The sequence below is a fragment of the Morone saxatilis genome, unplaced genomic scaffold (assembly GCF_004916995.1).
Source record: "Morone saxatilis isolate NCDOM2014 unplaced genomic scaffold, NCSU_SB_2.0 Contig22, whole genome shotgun sequence".
NCBI lineage: Eukaryota > Metazoa > Chordata > Actinopteri > Moronidae > Morone > Morone saxatilis.
The window spans coordinates 9,051,683-9,071,293 of NW_023339785.1; the positions used below are offsets into that span (position 1 = coordinate 9,051,683).

The following is a 19,611-nucleotide window of genomic DNA, read 5'->3' on the forward strand; positions in this document are numbered from 1 at the left end:
TAATGCCCGTACTAATGACTTTGTTGACTTTCCATCTAGCAGCTCCAGTAGCTTAATTTCTTCACTTATCCTGTGAAATATCTCAACAAATACGTGATGGATTGGCATGAAAGTTGGTTAAGACATTCATGGTTCCCGCATGATGTACAGACTGTGCCAAATGAGGTTTACATTTGTAGTTCTGAGGGAAATATTTCAACAACTATTGGATGGATTGTCATTTGGTACAGACAGTCATTACCCTCTCAGGATGAATTGTAATAACTTTGGTGATTTTTTAAAATTTGTTCAATACTTTGGTTTGTACCATGGTCTGGATGAATACTCGATTCTGTGTCCATTAATTTCTGATATAGGACACCTACTAAGTAGTTCCAATTAATTCTCTGTTCACCGTTCTAAATGAATGCGTTGAAATAAATTGAATGAAAACTAAATCTGAATATCTGATAAATATATCTCACAACTCCCGCGACTGTAACACACAAGCCCCTGCACCGCCCCTCTAAACTTACTCATACTTTGTATATAATCTCACATCTCATTTACTATTCAACTCTTTACTTCAGGCTGTGTCTAACAGTAAGTTACATCTGCCCATTTGGTTGATTTGTTCTGGCCTCCCTGTCAGCCATTACTTCCTGATAATGGACACCACGTTGGGTATTATCCCTTATTTATTACCAAATACTGCCACACTAACGACATTCCTATCAGCCTCATCTGAACTTTGCTAATATTAGCATGCTCACATGACCAGTGTGTAGGATTTAGTGGCATCTAGCAGTGTAGTTGCAAATGTTGAAGACCATTTGTCTGGCCTCTATCATAGTTCAGTCAGCCGCAGTGTCAAGATGTGTTATGTTCTGTGAAGAAGACTACCAACCCTTTTGCGCAATTTCAGTCTGTTCTCATATACCTTTATGTTAAAGCCTCTTTTTCTAACTGCAGGTGCTGCAATGCAATCTCTTTGGGCGTGGTTTGTCCTTTATGGGTTAGTGTAGAAACATGGCAGTTCAACATAGCAGGCTCCATAGAGGAGGACCTGCTCCATCTGTGCAGTAAAACGCCTAATTTAACGAAAACACACACACTCTTATTTTTAGGTGATTATTACCTAGTGAAAACATATCTATGAATATTATATTCCATTTCTGCCAACAGATCCTCCTAAATGTTACACAGTGGACCTTTAAGCAACAGACAGTGCACAGTGAGGACAAATCTTTGTTACTAACAGAGGTTCTGTCAAGAGAAATGATCTTCACTAAACATCCCTTGTATTTTTGTTTTAAATCTTCATTCTTACCCTGTGGCAATGAGAACACTTCATCCTGGCAGTGATATGATCGCATGTGACTTTAACTGAATGCCACTGTCTGAGTCCTGTCAAAGTTGTTGCTGATAGAGGTTGATTGATGTCATAAATTACTTAATGCTCCTTTAAATCCCAAACCCCTTAACCTCCCAGCTCCCAGTGCACATGTTCTCATTCAAGGATAAAACTCAAACTGGTTATCAAAATAATCGTACACACCCATTCACACACACACACAAACACACACGCATACTCACACAAACTGTTATAGTCAGCTCATACTCTAAAGAGCCAAACAAACTTTAATGCTACGAGACCTTTGCAGCTGTGCCAGTCAGTCTTACAGCATCTAGCCCTTGGATCAAACTGACACAGGTGCTCACTCGAAGCAGTGATTCGAGTCATGAATAACAACCACCATCTTTGCTGCGTTCAGATATAATCTTTTGTTTACAATTCGCTCCCTTCAACACAGCAGCCATAGCATTATGGGATCAATTTGTATGGTGTTGGGTTTTTTTTTCTGCAGGGTGGAAATGTGAAATTCCAAAATATAGGTGAAAAATAATCTGAGAAAATAAAAAAACTGAGGATAGCGTGAAATGCACAGAATGGTGAAAACATGGTTACAATTTGCTTCTGTTTCTAGTAATGAAAATGATTAATAATATGCATATTTGTTGATATATATGCCTTAGGGGAGAGGCCTAAGCGTGTGCATCATAATTAAGAGGAGGCCACTGAGCGAGTTGACATTAGGTTTATTATCAAGTCATTACAGTGGATTTAGAGTAGCAGACACATGCAATGCTGTTGGTTTTTAGGAGTTAAGTGCCTGGTGATGCTGGGTACTGGCTGAGATTATTGTGTTTGTGTATTGTGTTTGTGTCCATGATTGGAGATGGGGAACGCAGGGTGAGTTTAAGCTCAGCTTCCTACAAACTGGAGGACCATCTCCTTTCCGGCTGAAGCTCCTCTGAGGGAAAGCATCGATTAAAAGACAGGGGTGGTGGTGTTGGTGGAGGAGCGGAGATGGTTATCAAGGAACTAAATGGTTTCTATTTGGGACCTGATGCTATCTTAGAGACCTGAGAGAAATACAGGTTTTTGGTGCTTTAACAGACTTCTTTCTCGCTCTAAATCAAATGTGTGTGATTCTTTGTGGTGTTCTCAATATAACATTTTACATTTGAATTTAGGTTGTAATCCTTAAGATTTTAGCTCTGGATGACATAACAGCAAGTGCAGTTGAATACTCCTTGAACAGCTACAGCTGTCAGAAATAAAAGCCACTCCTGTGTCTGTTTACAGTGCAGCCACGTTGTTTTAATAAAGAAATCAGTCAATAGTTGTAGCTGTGATATGATTTCATATTGCACACTTCACGGTAGGTTTTCCACACAAAACAGTAGGGCACAGTAAAAAGTTACCTTACTGATAAGTTGAAGGTGTGCAGCCTGCTACCTGCTGCTCTTCATCTAATAGCTACGAGCTATATATATATTATATATTATGTATATATATATATATATATAAAAGTGACGCAATGACAAAATATGCTGTAAAAGACCATTTTCTTGTTTTCAGGATGGATGTTTGATAAACAGTGCCAATGTGTACACAGTGAGAACTGTATTGTGCTTCCTGTGACTGCTTCACAATGAAAGCCAGGTTTACTGTGAAGCAGCAGCTTGAATTAGCTCTAACTACAACTCAGAGAGTGAACAGGAAACAATATAGCTGATATTAATGAGATAAAGCTGATTACATGCATGCCTTGTTTCCTGTGAATTCCCTGTGTGTCTGAAGGTGATTTGAATCCAGCGAGAATGGCAGACTCTGCCACTTACAATGAAAACTACTATAGAGAGGTTGACCACAAGTAATATAAAAAAACAGGCATGGACATGTATACAGATAATGGCAAAGAGTAGGAGTTATAATTTATACCTATTGCCAATATGTATCATTGACCTTTTCCATTTGTGCCATGCAGATATTTGGTGCAGCCTATAAAAAAGATAATTACAGTTGCTATAAATATAAACTTCTCACAGCAGACATTTTGAATGTAGTCCACCTCTGTCCTGCGATTGTGTACCAGAATTTATTTCATACAAACATTTGGAAGACCTTTACTTGCCTGAAAAAAAAATCTAACTTAAATTAAGTGATCTAAGTAATGTGGTAGCATGTCAATTCACAAGGAAACTTTGCCTATTAAAACAACTCTGAAATCACTTTAAACTCATTGCTTCCTGAGCAGTGATAGATGATCTATCTCATTTGCTCGAGCAAGGCATTTCATTCATGCATGCCGTGAAGTGATCACTATTAGCTGACTTCTATCTTCATCATCAAACCTGTCAGTAAGGCAGTTTTTTCATATGACTGCTGCTATGAGTTTATGAGCTTGTTTGCTATTGGTCATCCCTCCACCATGCTTTTGATGGTATTTCCTCCCGTGTGCCTCAGGTACTTTATATTGCATAACTAAGTGATATATGTGAGTAATGATCAAGTTCACAGTCTTCTCTGACAGAAGAGAGCTGCACCATTCACTGCCAACAAAATCCTTTAATGAATGCATCTCTAACGGGACTGTTGTTGCTGAGATTGCTGCTAATGTGTCAACTGTTTTTGTCTGAAGTTCTGACTATGGCAGTGTTACAGGCAGCATTTTTTATCAGTAAAAGTCAAAAATAGCCCTGGTTGGAAAAGGATCAACTGAAGGGAATTATTTTTTTAAATAAACCAGAAATTTGTACATGTATCAAATATAAGTTATTCTGGTGAAAGTATGAATGCTTCTCTTTCCAAAACTTTGAAGCTAAATTACTGTGCTCTTTAAGATCTTTATGCACTATTTGTTTGATGTCCAACGTGAAGTGTGAGTGGAGCCGACATTGCTTTATTTTGTAGATGGATATTAGCTGTCTCATTTTGCCAAATTCAATCTACTCTGCTTTGATGTTTGAAATTGCAAATTTTGTGCCATAAAAGCAAATAATGTTGTCTTATGCAGAGTATCAGACAGCCACAATTTATAACAGAAAAATACAGGCTACATGTTTGCAAAGATGATTCACACACAAATGATGATAATTTAAATGTCCTAGAGACTGTCCCTGATATAGCAAACAATGTATATATGAAACATAAGGAACTACTGTCACAGTCTGCCTTCCTCCTCACCTGTTCACCTCAGCCATCTCAGTACTTTTCCACTCTGCCAGTCAGCCACGCCTCCTCATCAGCCACTCTGCTCACCTGTTCACACAGCTGCTCCTGATCACCAACCAAGCTAGTTCCTATACTGCTCCTCACCATTCACTCGTTGCCAGATTGTTCTTTGTACTCATGCAAGACCTTCCAGCGACCCTGCCTACTTCTGACTATCCTGCCTCATCTCTGTCCCGGACCACGAGCTTGGTTTCTCCGTTCCTGGTTTCCGTCTGCCTCTCCCCTGGACTGTTTGGTGTTTTCCCATGACGACAGTTTGAGTTTGAGCTTCTCTCCTGTAGGTTTTCGTGGTTCAGAGACTCTGATCATATTGCCACACACATCATCGTGTGCGCACACGAGACTGGATTTCCCTCGATGAGTCCACAGTCGGGACAACCAGAACCCATGCAGGTAGGGCCGCACCAGCATGACGCCAGAGGAACGGGAACGTCGCCGTCAGGGGAACATCTGCCTCTACTACGGCCAGGCCGGCCATTTTGTCTCCCAGTGCCTGGCAAAAGGTTGTGCTTGCAACCTCTACCCCAATCTACGTCCCTTGTGCCACGCCCAGCTGCTGCTGCCCGAGGGTTACCACACCCTCACCACGTTCATAGACTCTGGTTCAGATGTCAGCCTGATTAATGACAACTTGGCTCGACAACTCGGTATCGAGTGTGTCCCTCTACCGAGCCCTGTTTCCGCCAACGCCCTCGATGGAAACCTTCTCAGGACGGTCACTCACCAGACAGCACCTGTACGCATGATCCTGTCCGGAAAACACCACAAGACCATTCAGCTACACATTTTGAGGTCTCCTCGGCTCCCGCTCATCTTGGGCTACCCCTGGCTCCGCCGCCACAATCCCAACATAGACTGGGCGACGGGGTCCATCTTGGATTGGAGTACCTCCTGCCACCAAGTGTGCCTCAAACAGGTGTCCGCTCCCCAGCTGACCATCTGCTCCAGTCCAGCTCCTGATCTGACAGGGGTCCCGGACGAGTACCATGACTTCAGGAAGGTCTTCAGTAAGGCCAAGGCCACCTTTCTACCTCCGGACCTCCCCTACGACTGCGCCATAGACCTGCAACCTGGCTCAACTCCTCCCAGCGGCTGCCTGTACTCCCTGTCCGCCCCCAAGAGAGAAGCCACTTACACTGGACACTTACATCAATGACTCCATGTCAGCAGGTATCAGCTGGTGGAGGATTCTTCTTCGTCACCAAGAAGGACAGGGAAATCATTTTCACTAAGCTGGACCTGCACAATGCTTACCACCTGATCCGCATCCGAGAGGGGGACGAGTGGAAGACGGCCTTCAACACACCCTCGGGGCATTACGAATACTAATAATAATTACAGGCTCTAGTTAACAACGTGCTCAGGGACATGTTAAATAAGCATGTTTTTGTCTACATTGACGACATCCTGATCTTCTCCAAGACAGAGAAGGAACATGTTCACCACGTCCAGGCGGTTCTTCAGCAACTCCTGGAGAACTCACTTTTTGGGCGAGAATTGTGAGTTCCACTCTCCCTCCATCTCCTGCCTGGGGTACGTCGTAGGGAGGGGGAACATTCAGATGGATCCCACCAAAGTATCCGCTGTTACCACCTGGCCTGCTCCTGACTCCCGCAAGCAGCTCCAACGAGTCGTCTGAGAGAAACTATGACATCGGCAACCGAGAACTCTTGGCTTGGTACCAAGCAACCGTTCCTGGTATAGAAAGACCACAAAAACCTTGAGTACATCCATTCAGCGAAAAGGTTGAACACCCAACAAGCCCGCTGGTCCCTGTTCCTCACACGGTTCAATCTCTCTCTCTCCTACTGTCTCGGTTCTCGCAACGTCAAACCTGACGCCCTGTCCCGTCAGTTTGTGCAACTACATTACTTTCACAATATGATGCATTTCACTTTTATCTCAAAGGCCAAGTACATAAGAAGCTTAATGTAACCAGCAAGAGATCAATAAAGAATAAGACTAAATTTAATATTCACTTGGATGTTATTAAAGTGTGCCACTTCTAACCTTTACATTATAATGACTTTTAATGAATGTCTTTCTCTCTCTCTCTACTTTAGCTCAAGTTAATTTTTAAAAAAAGAATACACACAGGCTGAACTAGAAATGTGTAGTTTTTGGAGAAACTAAATGTGATTGATTAAAGCTTTTTTTTTTTAAGCTTATATTATTTGACACACTGGGAAAGCAGAAGTGGCAATAGCAGAAATAACTGTAGGAAGACTAATAGTGTGACAAATACTTTGAGAAAAAAAGATTCATAAATTAATAAATATGTTCAACATGTATAAATGCAGACGTTAATTTCTTTACTTGATAAGGCCTGCTAACTCCTGTTGCCTTGGTTTTTACATTGTGAGTTAAACTACAGCTGAATTCACTTTTAAAGAAGGAGCAGCTGAAGAAGTATTGTCAAAAGGGAGGGAGTATGAGTAAAAGTGAAAAAGCAAGGAGACAAGAAAGGATCCGTTTCACTCAAAAATACTGAATACTTAAAATTATTAATATGTTTTGGCATCTGGGCCACAAGTTGTGAACGCATGCAATTTAAAGTTGATAAGGTGAACATGTTTGCAAACTGTTTTTATTTCCAGCAGTCCAGTTGTCCAATCTGCCCAATGTGATTCCAATATTCACTCTTTCAGCTCTGTTTTTGGTCTCTACCAATCATGAGAAAAATATATGGCTCTATAGCTGCTAAATGCTCCTTTGTTCACCCGTTTGTTGCCAACTGTGTCTGTTTGCCGTTTTGTGCTGAGCAGGTAGAATACAGTGCCACATATGTCCCTAGGCAGACCAAAAACAAAGCAAATAAAAAAAAATATTGGGCTTACATTTGCCAGATAACCAGAAACTTAAAACGCAACTGTTGCAACAAGCAACTGCTTGCTAACAAGTTCCACATATCAGTGTCAATGTTGTGTTTAGAACTAGTTTCCACTGTCTTTGAGTGGCCAAAAAATCAATTGTTGTAGGTTTACCGCCAAACAAGTTGAGTATTTTCTTATATATAAAAGTATGCAAATGAGAGTTTTTGTCTTAAATTATCTTAACATTTTCTATGCAGAAATAACTGCCAATAACCACACAACACAACTAACCTTTGTTAGTCAGCATCACTGGTAAAGGCTGCTCACTTCAAAGTGAGGCTGCTAGCTTTAATCCACCTATGTAGATAATTTAGAAATCTTAAGGGCACTGAAACAAAGGTGATACTCATTAAGTGCACCAGTACGTTAACATTTTCCCCACAGCCTCACTGCTTTGTAGGTATATAGGAAAGAGGGTAACATTCCAGCTAACTTCATTAAGTTTCATTTTCCATTTTATCTCTCCTGAAGTGGACCATTAAGTCGGTGCGCAAGGGTAACTGATCAGCCAATCTGCCTGTGATTTATGTGGCATGGAAACTGAGGACTTAACTGAGCCTCAGAACACATTGATTACTGACATGGTTAATTGGCTAAACCCACTGGTACATTGAGACAGGCTTATTGGAAATGTCAAATCAAGCGGCTCATTTGCATTCATGATGTATGGTGTCTATTCCAGCTTCTGCCCAGGCAGCACAAACTGACACACAGGAAGGGCCCAGGATCTCTGCCTTGAATTTGCAACTGACCATCTGGCCTTCCAGGACGTTGGCGTTGGTTCGAGCTATATTTTTCCCCCTAGTATCCACATGTTTGTACTTGATGCACTTAGCTGACGTTCTGAATAAAGGATGGGAGTTTGGATAACTCCTCAGAGTGAGACTCAATTCACCTGTGAAGTTTCAGTAAAGCTCCAGCTTTGAAAACACATGTAATTTGATTGAACAGGGTTGAGAAAAGGAAAATATCTTGATTTATTACTTTATTTCTTCTTGAGTATGTGTGTGTTCTGGAGATCAAAACAATGGCTGAGACAATTTCCCCCCTAGAAATACCTTAAGTGTAAGCAGATGAAAGATGAAAGCAGCATGAAATTGAATTTTTTATTTTTTATTTAAGCAGATGAGGTAAGAGAAATTACAAGAGAAAACGGGTGGTATGAATTTATAGTGTTTGAATAATGGGATCCTCTTGGTATACTGTGGGGCATGCTCAGGAATATGTTTTTAGAATAACCCAAGAAGACAAATCTAAAAAACCATACCGTACTTCTAATTCTACAGAAATTATTCTTGAGCATCAAAAGCAACTTGTAACTTCTTCAATAAATTTTTTTTAATTGGAAACACACACAAGGCAATATCATAAAAGCGGCCGCTCTTTTTAAAAAGAAAACTCCACTGCAATTAACGCTAGCAAGGGTCGGTATTTTATGTGGCTTAAGAGTTCTATGACATGAAAAATTTTACTGCTAAATGCATAAATGTTTTCACCTGGGGTCAACATCTTGATGCGTAGCATTACGTTTGTGTAAGAGCTCCGACTGCTACATGTTACTGTGTGTACTGTGAAGGCCTGGTTCCCAACTGGTTTGTTTTAAAATTCTTGTAACTTGTGTGTGTCCTAGAAATTACGTTTAAATACAACTAGGCTGCAACAGCTAATACGTTTTGAAGGAAATATAATATCATTCGGATTACATTGTCTGTGAACATAAATAGGAACTGTTAATAAACGTATGATGCAAGCCGCAAAAATACTGACAGTATTAGTAAAGTGTTTTTCATTTGTTTTTTGCTAAAATATCAAATCATGCAACACAACATCCGCCTGTAGTGACTTTCTCTGATTATGTTTAGACACTGGCAGCACTGGGTTAAAGTTAGTGAATGGCTGTGTTCAGAAAAAGTCCACAGTGGCTCAAATCACAAGACACATTATGTTTACCAATATATAACCAAAGCCACACTCTTTTCCTAACTTTAACCAAAGTGCTTTTGTTAACTAAACCAAACCACAGATTGGACTCAGGATGTGATGTTTGTGCATCAAACATCCACCCGACCACCTCCCTGCGCCTCCAGTGTGGTAAAATGTGAGCTTTGTTTGCTAAAGCAAACATTGCCTGTGAACATAATCCAGGCAGAGATTACGAGTTGACTCAAACTCAATATACACAGTAGGATATAAAAGGCGCAGCCGGTAGTTACATTTAATTTCATATTTATATCCAAGAGTCAGCTGTTAACAAAATATAAGAACAAACATCCATAACGTCATACAATGCAGTTATAACGCATTTCCATTTGTCTTCCCTCATGGTTTGACTAACAACAACAACGCTACAAATACCTGTACTGCTAGTATATTTAGAGTTTAACATAAAATTCACTTGTTCATCCCACTTTTACACAAAGTACTAATCCCGCCATCCAAACCAAGCGATCCAAAAGAAAAGTAACAACTCCCATCTCACCAGCTGTTATGTTGGAGTTCAATAAAAGGAGATGGTACTTCATGGGCTTTTCACCACAGCAGCAGACGAATATCTATGGTTCCCTCAATACTCTGTACATGACACACACCTATTATTCAATTTCCCTGACTCGCTGAATAGACTTGACTCACGCAGTAGGACTGAACTGAATAGTTGTTGAGATTATTTTTGTCAGACGTGGACAGACAGATCAACATTGCCATCCTTAGAGTTAAGCTGCTAGCGTGGCGTACAAAACATACAGAAAATCTTTCTTGATTGTCCCGCAGCCTGAATAGTGGGTTGAAAACAATCCATTACACACAGTATCTTGGATGCCTACGCAGAGTTTTATCAAACTTATGATGCAGCTCAAGTTTGAAAGCAACAGAGCTATGAGATGCATCAACTAAATCTATTGACATTTCACTGGTTGCTATGAGAGGAGTGCTGTGATGATTATATACTTGCAAGAACAATCTCACATTTTCAGAATCACACAGTAAGTGTTGATTTAACTTAAAGCTCAATATCCACTTACAACTGTTCACATTTTCCCCTTAAAATCTTCCCTGCGTTCTTCCTTTCTTATTCCTGGCATTTGTGTCTTTTCAGCTTGCTTCTCCTTTCTTTATCCTTAATTTTCTGTCTCATCTCATAACCTTACACCTCAACTGCCAACTGAAATACCCTTATCTTTTCTGCTCTCTGTTGTGCTCTGATTTTCTGTCTTACAGCTCTGTTAGAGGTTATTCTGGCTGGCAGAGACTGCTTGGTGGCTGGAGACTCGTGCTCAAGTGATGAGACCTGCAGTCCACGTCTGCGGACTTTGCGTCAGTGTGTGGCGGGCAATGGCAGCGTGAAGCTGGGCCCCGGCGCCAGGAGCCAGTGTGCCAACGCAGTGTCCGCCCTACTGTCCAGCCCCTTACATGGCTGCCAGTGTAAACGGGGCATGAAGAAGGAGAAGAACTGCCTGAGCATATACTGGAGTCTTCATCAGTCCATCATACATGGTCAGTGCTTACTGGATAACAGCTGTCTATACTGCTAAAAGACAGTTTAAAAAGCAGAAATGTTGTATGTTTATTTACATACAGTAGCTGAAGAACGACATTGCAGTGCATTCCAAATAATACAAATAAATAACAAGCATTTATCTGTGTATAGATTAGGATTTAGATGATTGGACATATCGCATACAGTTTAAATTAATTACAGTATTCAAGCCAATGTTTCTACCTGTGTCTATTATTCTTTTAGGACTCAACCTGGTCGAGAGTTATCCCTATGAGACAGTGCAAAGGGACTACGACTACGTCCGCTTGGCCTCTATTACAGCTGGCAAGTTCACCGACCTTCATTAACTTTCACCTTATTTTATACCATTTTACCCTTTGAAGATGTTTTGTTCTCACACAAACACATAACTCGACTGAATTTTTCCTGGAAGCATGCCCAAGGCAAATAGAGGTCCCTTCTGTTCTTCAGACACAGTTACACAAGTATTACCATTCATCTGAACACAAATTCCAGCATCCAAAAATTATATCTTTGACTTCAAGTTGTTGGATGGCAACCTTGTTCATTTGCCAAACTCAGTTGAAACAACATAATCCATGACTGTCAATGAATACTAATCCAGGCATTGTTTCCTATAGCCTCAGACTTGTATAACAATGCAATCTCATAGAATTGATTAAACCCAAATTCTGAAAAGCAGATTACATGTTGTGGATGTAACATTTAGAAATGCAGTGTTAAATGACAACAATGTGAACTAAATATTAGGGCTATCCCTGACTAAAAAGATTTCCCTAGTCCACTAGTAGTAGTTACTTCAAGCCACTAGTCCACTAGTTGCCAAACAATTATGATATTAATTTGATTATTAATATTATTTATATATTTATTTTAACAGCTACCTGTTAAATGATAACAGTTAGTACAGTTACCACATGCAACAGTGCACCGGTAAGAGACTTCCCGTCTTACATAAAACAACACTAGTTGAGGTGAAAATTAGGATAAGGCAAAAAAAAGATAATAGAAATAAAAAACATGACCCGACCAGAACGTTTCTTTGCCTGAGTTTCAGCTCAGAGTCAAAGGCATATGTAGGTTGAATATCCATCTACCAATCAGACCAGAACACCTGTCAGTAAAAACTATACACACACTGCAGAAAACCGATGACTCATCTCTGAAACACACTGCTCAAAGAGGTCAGCTGGTTGCTCATTTCCCAGGCAACATGTACACAAAAGGTTCATTCAGTAGCAGAGAACCAGGGTTCACTCTCACACCAATCATGACCATTCAGACATTCGGGCCTGCATTATTCACTGATGCAGTAAAGAACAGGAAGTTGCCTTGATGCCTTTTGTTTCAGATCACATAACACTAGCATGACTCTAATTTAGACACTTAGTTTCAGAAGTTAATTGGATAGCAAATATTTGATGCATTTTCAGAATCTTAAATAAATCAGCATTTCTATAACTTTCTCATACTGTCTGTATTGCACTGCATTGAATTAACTCAGCTAGTGACAGTTGTCAGTAACGTTAATGTACAATTTTATCATTAGGGCACACAAACCCTGTGACATTAAATGCATAGCCCAAATAATTGATGACTGGTGACACAAGCCACAGCACACATTTAAGCCTAATGGCCTTTGTAACAGGGCTTTTAGACTGCTATCACATTGAAACTTCCTTTATATTATAATCTTATTTTTAAGTTTTGACAAAAGCAGATTGACAATCTTTGCACTATTTCACATAATACATAAGGCTGGACACTTATAGTAACCATAAAATAATTAATGGAAGAATAGGCCACAGTACCTAGAGGTCGACTGATTTTTTAAAGACTGAACAATAGTTTGGATTAATAATTCCCTGATATAACCCCTGACATGCAAAACTTTGATGTATGTCATCATGAGGCAAATATTAATCAGCCAAACCTATAATTGTGACGCAGATAGATTTGAAAAATGGCACACAATTAACAGTTGAAATTAAAAGCCTGGTAATGCAATATTGTAGATATTATGATGAGAAATTGTTCCCTTTTTAAACCATAAGAAAAGACTCCTCATTTAATTATTCTGGTTCTCAGGAAGTGAGCCTCCATCTTTTATTTACAGACAGTTTCACCTTGAAGCTGAACTTTATTTGCAAACTACCTATCTCAACTTTTAAACCTCTAACAAGACTAACAAGATTACATCTCAGTGTGTTGAACAAATAAACAAAGTACACACCACCGGTCACATACGCTTTTATTCATATGAACACAAAACCTTTTTGCTCTGCTGTATTATTCTTCCACTGATATCTACGCTTGTGTTTGACCTTACTTCTATCCACAGACTCTGATGTTGGCATGACAACTGTGAATCGCTGCCTGGATGCAGCCAAGGCTTGCAATGTGGACGACCTGTGCCAGAAACTCCGCACTGAATATGTCTCAGCTTGTATCAAACCCACTGCCAAGTCAGGCCTGTGCAACCAGCCTAAATGCAATAAGGCTCTGCGCAGGTTCTTTGACCGTGTCCCCGCCGACTACACACACGAACTGCTATTCTGCCCATGTACAGACACAGCTTGCGCAGAGCGTCGAAGGCAGACTATTGTACCCAGTTGCTCTTATGAAAGCGTGGAAAAACCCAACTGCATTACACAGATGAGGATCTGCAAAGCTGACTACGTGTGCAGGTCAGAATGGAGACGTGGAAGCTTTTAATTGGTCTTTCTTTCATGTCTGTAACATATATTAAAGTTATTTCTCACGTAGCCATGGTCTCATATGGATACAATAACATACTGCTATAATATGATCATAATCCCCGGTTTGGTTTTCCTTAATGATCCCCCTCCTTTTTCAAGGTATACCTAAAATCAACAAAGCCAATGTTTCATTATTCCCAGTTTATTCAAGCTTTCCACAGATACAAATTTTGGATATACTCACCATACATATTTTGGCCAGTGCTGTTCAGTATTATGGCTCTTTAAAACCAAATAAACAGCCATTCAATCAACAAAATGGCCCGCTGTTTTACCCTAAAGCTTTCTACCACCATTGGTTAGAACACCCAAGAGAGCCTGTTGGAATAACACATTAAATATTTAGCACAGATAAAGAGCCAGATGGATCAGAGTTATCGCTCATTGCTATCTCTGGTCATGGCCATTATTTTTCACAGCCCCATTACACTCAGAGGGCTTTACTAATGATCCCAGGTCTGGGGGATGAAATATATTACTCTTTCTATCACTTTCACATTACAGTCCAATGCTTTCAGTCTTCACCACAGCCAACAATATTTCTTTATGTCAGAGGGGCAAACTCTTAATTAAATGACCAAGTTATAGTAGAAAAGCTATATAAAAAAGAACCAGCAAACTTTTTACATAAAACAATACAGGGATCTATCATGTTCTTGCTAACCAGTGTCGGTTGTTTCTGTAGGTCTCGCCTGGCACAGTTTCAGTATGACTGTGAACACTCCGAAACGTCTGCCAATGGCTGCAAGCAAGGGAACTATGGAGCCTGTCTCCTCGCCTACACAGGGCTCATAGGTAGGTGCACACCTGAAAGGTAAGACACAGAGAGAAAACACATAAAGTAGTAGGAAAAAATAAGTGAAATGAGCAGGTGGAGGAGGGGAAAAGATATGAAAGAAAGAAAGAAGATATATGCCATATGCCGTGTCAGGGAAGGAAAGAGAAAATTATGCTGCTACAAAGTGGCAGGAATGAGTGAGAGCTCGCTAGAGGGTAAATTAATACATTCGGAACAGGTTAAGAGTGAGTGGGAGAATGAAATGTAACTTCTAATTCTAAAACAAAAGACAAAAGTTCAACATGGTATAAGATACGAAAGCATAAAAATCTCTCATTACAGAAAAACAGAGACACAATATTTAATTTGTTTTATAATAGTCCGTAAAAGAAAAAGAACAGCCACTTCTTCTCCACACACTGGTGAGTGGACCTAATGCATTTCAAGAACCTCAAATGGTGCCCCTCAGCACAAACACACACTTGGCATTTTCATTCCTGTCTTGTATTTATTAAAGCACTTGAAATCCTACCTCCACTATGTTGGAGAAAAAAAACAGCCAGAAAAAAAGAAATCTCAATGCCAGAGACTTCTGTGACCTAAAAAAGAGAAAATTGGAGTATTTCTCAAACGAGTCTGTGCATAGCCAGTCTAACCAACATTATCAGCCGAGTGCATCACGTCAGCATATAGGTAGGAAGTGCATTGTCCATTAATGTTTCACATAATAAAGCACAGTGAATACAATGTAACAACTTACAGGAGAATAAATATTTAATACTGATTGAGGCCTGTTTGCGGCCTCTCTGCAGGAAGTACAATAACTCCCAACTATGTCGACAACTCCACGTCCAGCGTGGCTCCGTGGTGCTCCTGCTCGGCCAGCGGGAGCCAGAGAGAGGAGTGTGATATCTTCCTGGGATACTTCACTGATAACATCTGTCTCCGTGAGTTTCAATCTATCAACAATGTCCTGGAATGTGCTCACTCAGATATTTGGGGTAGGGGTTGTGTTTGTATAAAGGTGTTGGGGGGTAAAAAAAATAGACTGCTATTTCAGTGTCCTGTTTAACTGGTGTCGTGCAATTTTAAAGAAAGAGCTGATATGTTGTTTTTTTTTTTTTTTTTTTTACAAGCATCTTTGTGCTGGGTTTTTTCCAGGATGTTATTTAGGTCTGTTTCTGGTCATGACTCAGTCACTGAGTGTCTTTACCGGAAAACTAGGCCAACAGCAGCGAGATACTAAATGTTTCTATTTAGCTCCAGGGACAAAGTCTCATCCGACTGCAACAATAAACAGTCTGTCTAAGATTAGAATTTCACAAATGTATTATTTGACAGTTTTCTTGCCTGTTTTATAACAATTATATTTTCCAATTTAAGCATCAAATACAAGTTGCATGTATGTTGTACACCCTTAAAGCTTAGTAGTAATAGTTTCATATAATGCTGGTACACCCGAAGTCACTTCATTATTAAAAGAAATCCAAAAACGGTGTTCCCTATAGGGATGAGAATTGATTAGATTCTATTTATTGATACCAGTGCTGTTATCGATCCTGCACATGGGTCAGATTCTATATCGATTCCCTTACTGATTCCTGATCAATTTTCTGTGGTGAAAAAAAAGTAGGCCCACGCAAGTTTTCAGTGTCAGTGTTTTGTTATCTCTGAGTCTTTCTGCATCTATAATGTATGAAACGAGAAAATATTTCTACAGCATTTGTTTTAATTTAGGTTTTCTTATAGAAAAAAATCTGCTAAGCTTGCAGATTTGAATAATATAGAATAGGATATTTACTATCAGTAATGGATGTGCTGCTCAGTTGGGAAGCAGAGACACTCGTGCGTAGAGTGTTAAATACATCTCATTCCTGGAATTGGAGTGCGTAGAAACAGTTTCAGCATATTGCTGGTGTTTCCACCATTAGTTGAAATGATCATTTTACACACATTTGAACTATCACTTTTTTCATCTTTCTTCGTGAAATGAAGCCGCGCTTTGGATCGTTTCTTCCTCTCCGCCATGACTCCATGTTGCAAGTTTGCAGCAGCGTAGACACATATGTTTGATTTCATTGTTTTGCAATGCAAAACTGTCAGAAAAACATGTTGGCAGGTATAGGATTCGGAGGTATATGATTCTGATGGATTGGAAAATTTGGAACTGGCTCTCGTCTAGAACCAGTTCTCAATTCCCATCCCTAGTTCCCTAATCAGAACACTTTACACTGATAACCTGCAACAGGGGATGTTTAAGCAGACTTGATAGCATAATAAATAAGGTCTATGATATAAGAAAGTGACAAGACAGAGCTGTAGGGATTCAGTGAGACAGATGTTTCCCAGCATGCTCAAACAGCAGCAAGCGATGTATTAAAATCAGATATCCTCTGCTTTTAGTATGCTCCCTCTCTCTCCATCTCTCTATCTCAGTGTGTTTCTCTGTTGCTCTCTCTCCCGTTTATTCACTCACTTCATTTTCTCTAGTTATTAATCATCCCCTTCATGCTGTTTCCTTGGTAATTCCGCCTGGGTGTTCAGACAGTCACTTCTTAGTGAATTATAAGTAAGCTGGCCCTGTGATTGTTAGGTAATTGTATATTTATTAAATGTCCTCCAAACACCTAATGTACTTTTTTCTTAACAACTGATGATAAAAAACTTGGCAACTAGTAAGAACTTTCTTCAGAAAACTGCTGATTATTTTAACCCTTAAGGTGCCTGTTTATTTTGACAAACATTCTTTCATACTTCAGCTCTTTAGTGACCTGTTACTGATGTAACACAGATTAAGCTACTAATTAATATAATATTACTTGTTTTTTTTTTATAAAGAATTAATAACATTGAACATTGAAATTAGTAAATTATCTTGATGGCATGGTGACACTTGATGAAATGTCAGGGGATCACTTAAGCCATAACAAAGCACGCCATGGGGCAAGCATGAATGTCTGAATTGAATTTCAAAATTTTGTTTATCCACCGAACACTTGTTAAAACATTTCACTCAAAACCATAAATGTTACACCCATGGTAGGACTAGAGGAAAAGTCAAGAGATCAAAAACAAAATTTCATACTAAGTCCTCTAGTATCCAGCCGTTTTTTGAGATATTTCAGTCTGGTTCAAAGTGACCAACTAACAGACCGACATTGCCATCCATATTGTCACACCAATAACGTGACTAGAAGTACAACAACGTGGCCATAATTGAATACAATGAGTTAACAAAACAGGGTGAAAAATGTTTTCCAGTTCTGTAAAGCACTGATGTAAATGTAATGCTTGACTTTCAAACATATCCAAATATTCAATTGTTACAGCCACTAAGAACATGAAAATCATACAAAAATTCAAACATGTTCAACACTGCATGTGAGGATTACAGTATGAATGATGGACAATTTAGGGACTGTAGAAATACATTATATTGTATAATAATGGAAGCAATAACATGGATTAAAGGTGAGCACATAAGATCACTTCATAATAGGGTGCTACATGGGTGTCTTGTAATTTATTGTCTTCTGTTTTTTCTGTCGTGTTTCCTAATGCTAATTCTCATCCTAACATCCTCTTTCTGTTTCTCTTATGACCTTTGCTCTGGAGTGTGAATAATTAATGGTCCTTATTACTGACCTCAGAGAGTCTATCATTGAACCTGTCCACACAAAGAGTATCTTTGCTCTGTGTGTGCGGCGAGGTGAATCTTTGGCCAGTCTTTCCTCGGGCCCCCTGCCTAGGAAAGATACAGAGAGAGGTCTCAGAGTTGTTTGGCCAGTGCAAATGGTCTATGAGTTAATGAGGTCGATGTGGAGAGGCAGGTGCAGTTTGGATACTTGAAGAGAATACTGAGTATTTTCTGTTTTCTCTTTTTCTCTCTCTCTCTCGCCTCAGCTGACCAAATCCAAACCAGCTCTGGCACTGCGAAAGCTCTCATACGAAATTTACAATTCATCACCGGAGGCATCGGCCCTAATTGAATAAAACACAAGTGGAACTTGATGAAAACATATAAACACGATCGCGAAAAGTCTGATAACAGTTTTTTTCCCACTGCTGTGCCTCATGTTTCAGAGAATGCTCTCATGACGTTTGGAAGTGAATCAGACCAGCAGCCGACTCTCAGCCAGTCCAGTACACCCAGCCCCAGCCACAGCAGCAGAGAAAACAGGAGCACCACTTCTCCACCAGAAACCATAGAAACTATGAGGAACATTCTGGATACAATAATACCAACACAGGTGTGTAGTTTTATTGTCATGGTTAGTGTTCAGCAGCAAACTATCTCTAACACATGCCACAACTTGCAATTCTCAAATTTTAAAGTCACTATGTACTGTGGATTTTTTAAATAGTTTATTTCAAACTATTTTGATGGAATTCACTGATGTTTGTAAAATGATGAGGCAATCCTAGTGTAGACTAGTGCAGTCTATGTTTTTGTCTTAGGATTTTTCAGTCCTTCATTCTCATGGGGGGGATGATACTACCTCTGCATATACATTTTCAAATTCTGCACATAGCATTAATTATTCTACTTTTCCTTCTGTGTCAAGTTAAGCAGATTATAATGATTTTCAGGCTATCCATGGAAATTTGAATGTAGCATTTGGCAGGACCAGTAATGCTGACATCAGACTACATGATATCATCCAATTAACAGCTTGACCCAAATGACAATCTAATGTAACGTCCTAACAAAAAGATAAGCCTGTCCAAATGTTCTGCTTTCTCTTGCCTTGTTTGACAACTTCTGTGATGTGTTCCATGACGTCAGCTCATTGGATCACATAATGTTTTCCGTGCACAACTGTAATGTGCCAAGTCAAATGTGGAAAGATGTTTTATTCCCTTTCAGGAAACCTGTACCAATTTGATTATAACCTCCAGCTTAGGAGCCTTATTCCAAATTAATTATACCTGTGGGTGCAACATTGACTTATGTCCACATATGGATGCTGCACACCCAACAAAAAAGACAGAGCCCATCTTCATTGCCATGTGACGATAAATGGTTCACTTTCATGAAAATGTAATTATATACTAAATATTACAATGATTTACCAAGGTCTAATGTGCAGTTAGCCATGTTTCTCACGCAAGACATGGCAAGT

General features: G+C 39.6%; 1 protein-coding gene across 1 annotated transcript in view; it reads left to right on the plus strand.

Moving 5' to 3' along the window:
* Positions 1 to 19,611, plus strand: part of gfra4b (GDNF family receptor alpha 4b) — a 44,755-nt gene that overhangs the window by 21,415 nt on the left and 3,729 nt on the right. The window contains exons 2-7 of the mRNA XM_035669968.1: positions 10,651 to 10,926; positions 11,174 to 11,254; positions 13,293 to 13,638; positions 14,396 to 14,505; positions 15,301 to 15,435; positions 18,572 to 18,738. Of these exons, the coding sequence (XP_035525861.1) occupies positions 10,651 to 10,926; positions 11,174 to 11,254; positions 13,293 to 13,638; positions 14,396 to 14,505; positions 15,301 to 15,435; positions 18,572 to 18,738 (1,115 nt within the window). The remainder of the gene's footprint in view (positions 1 to 10,650; positions 10,927 to 11,173; positions 11,255 to 13,292; positions 13,639 to 14,395; positions 14,506 to 15,300; positions 15,436 to 18,571; positions 18,739 to 19,611) is intronic.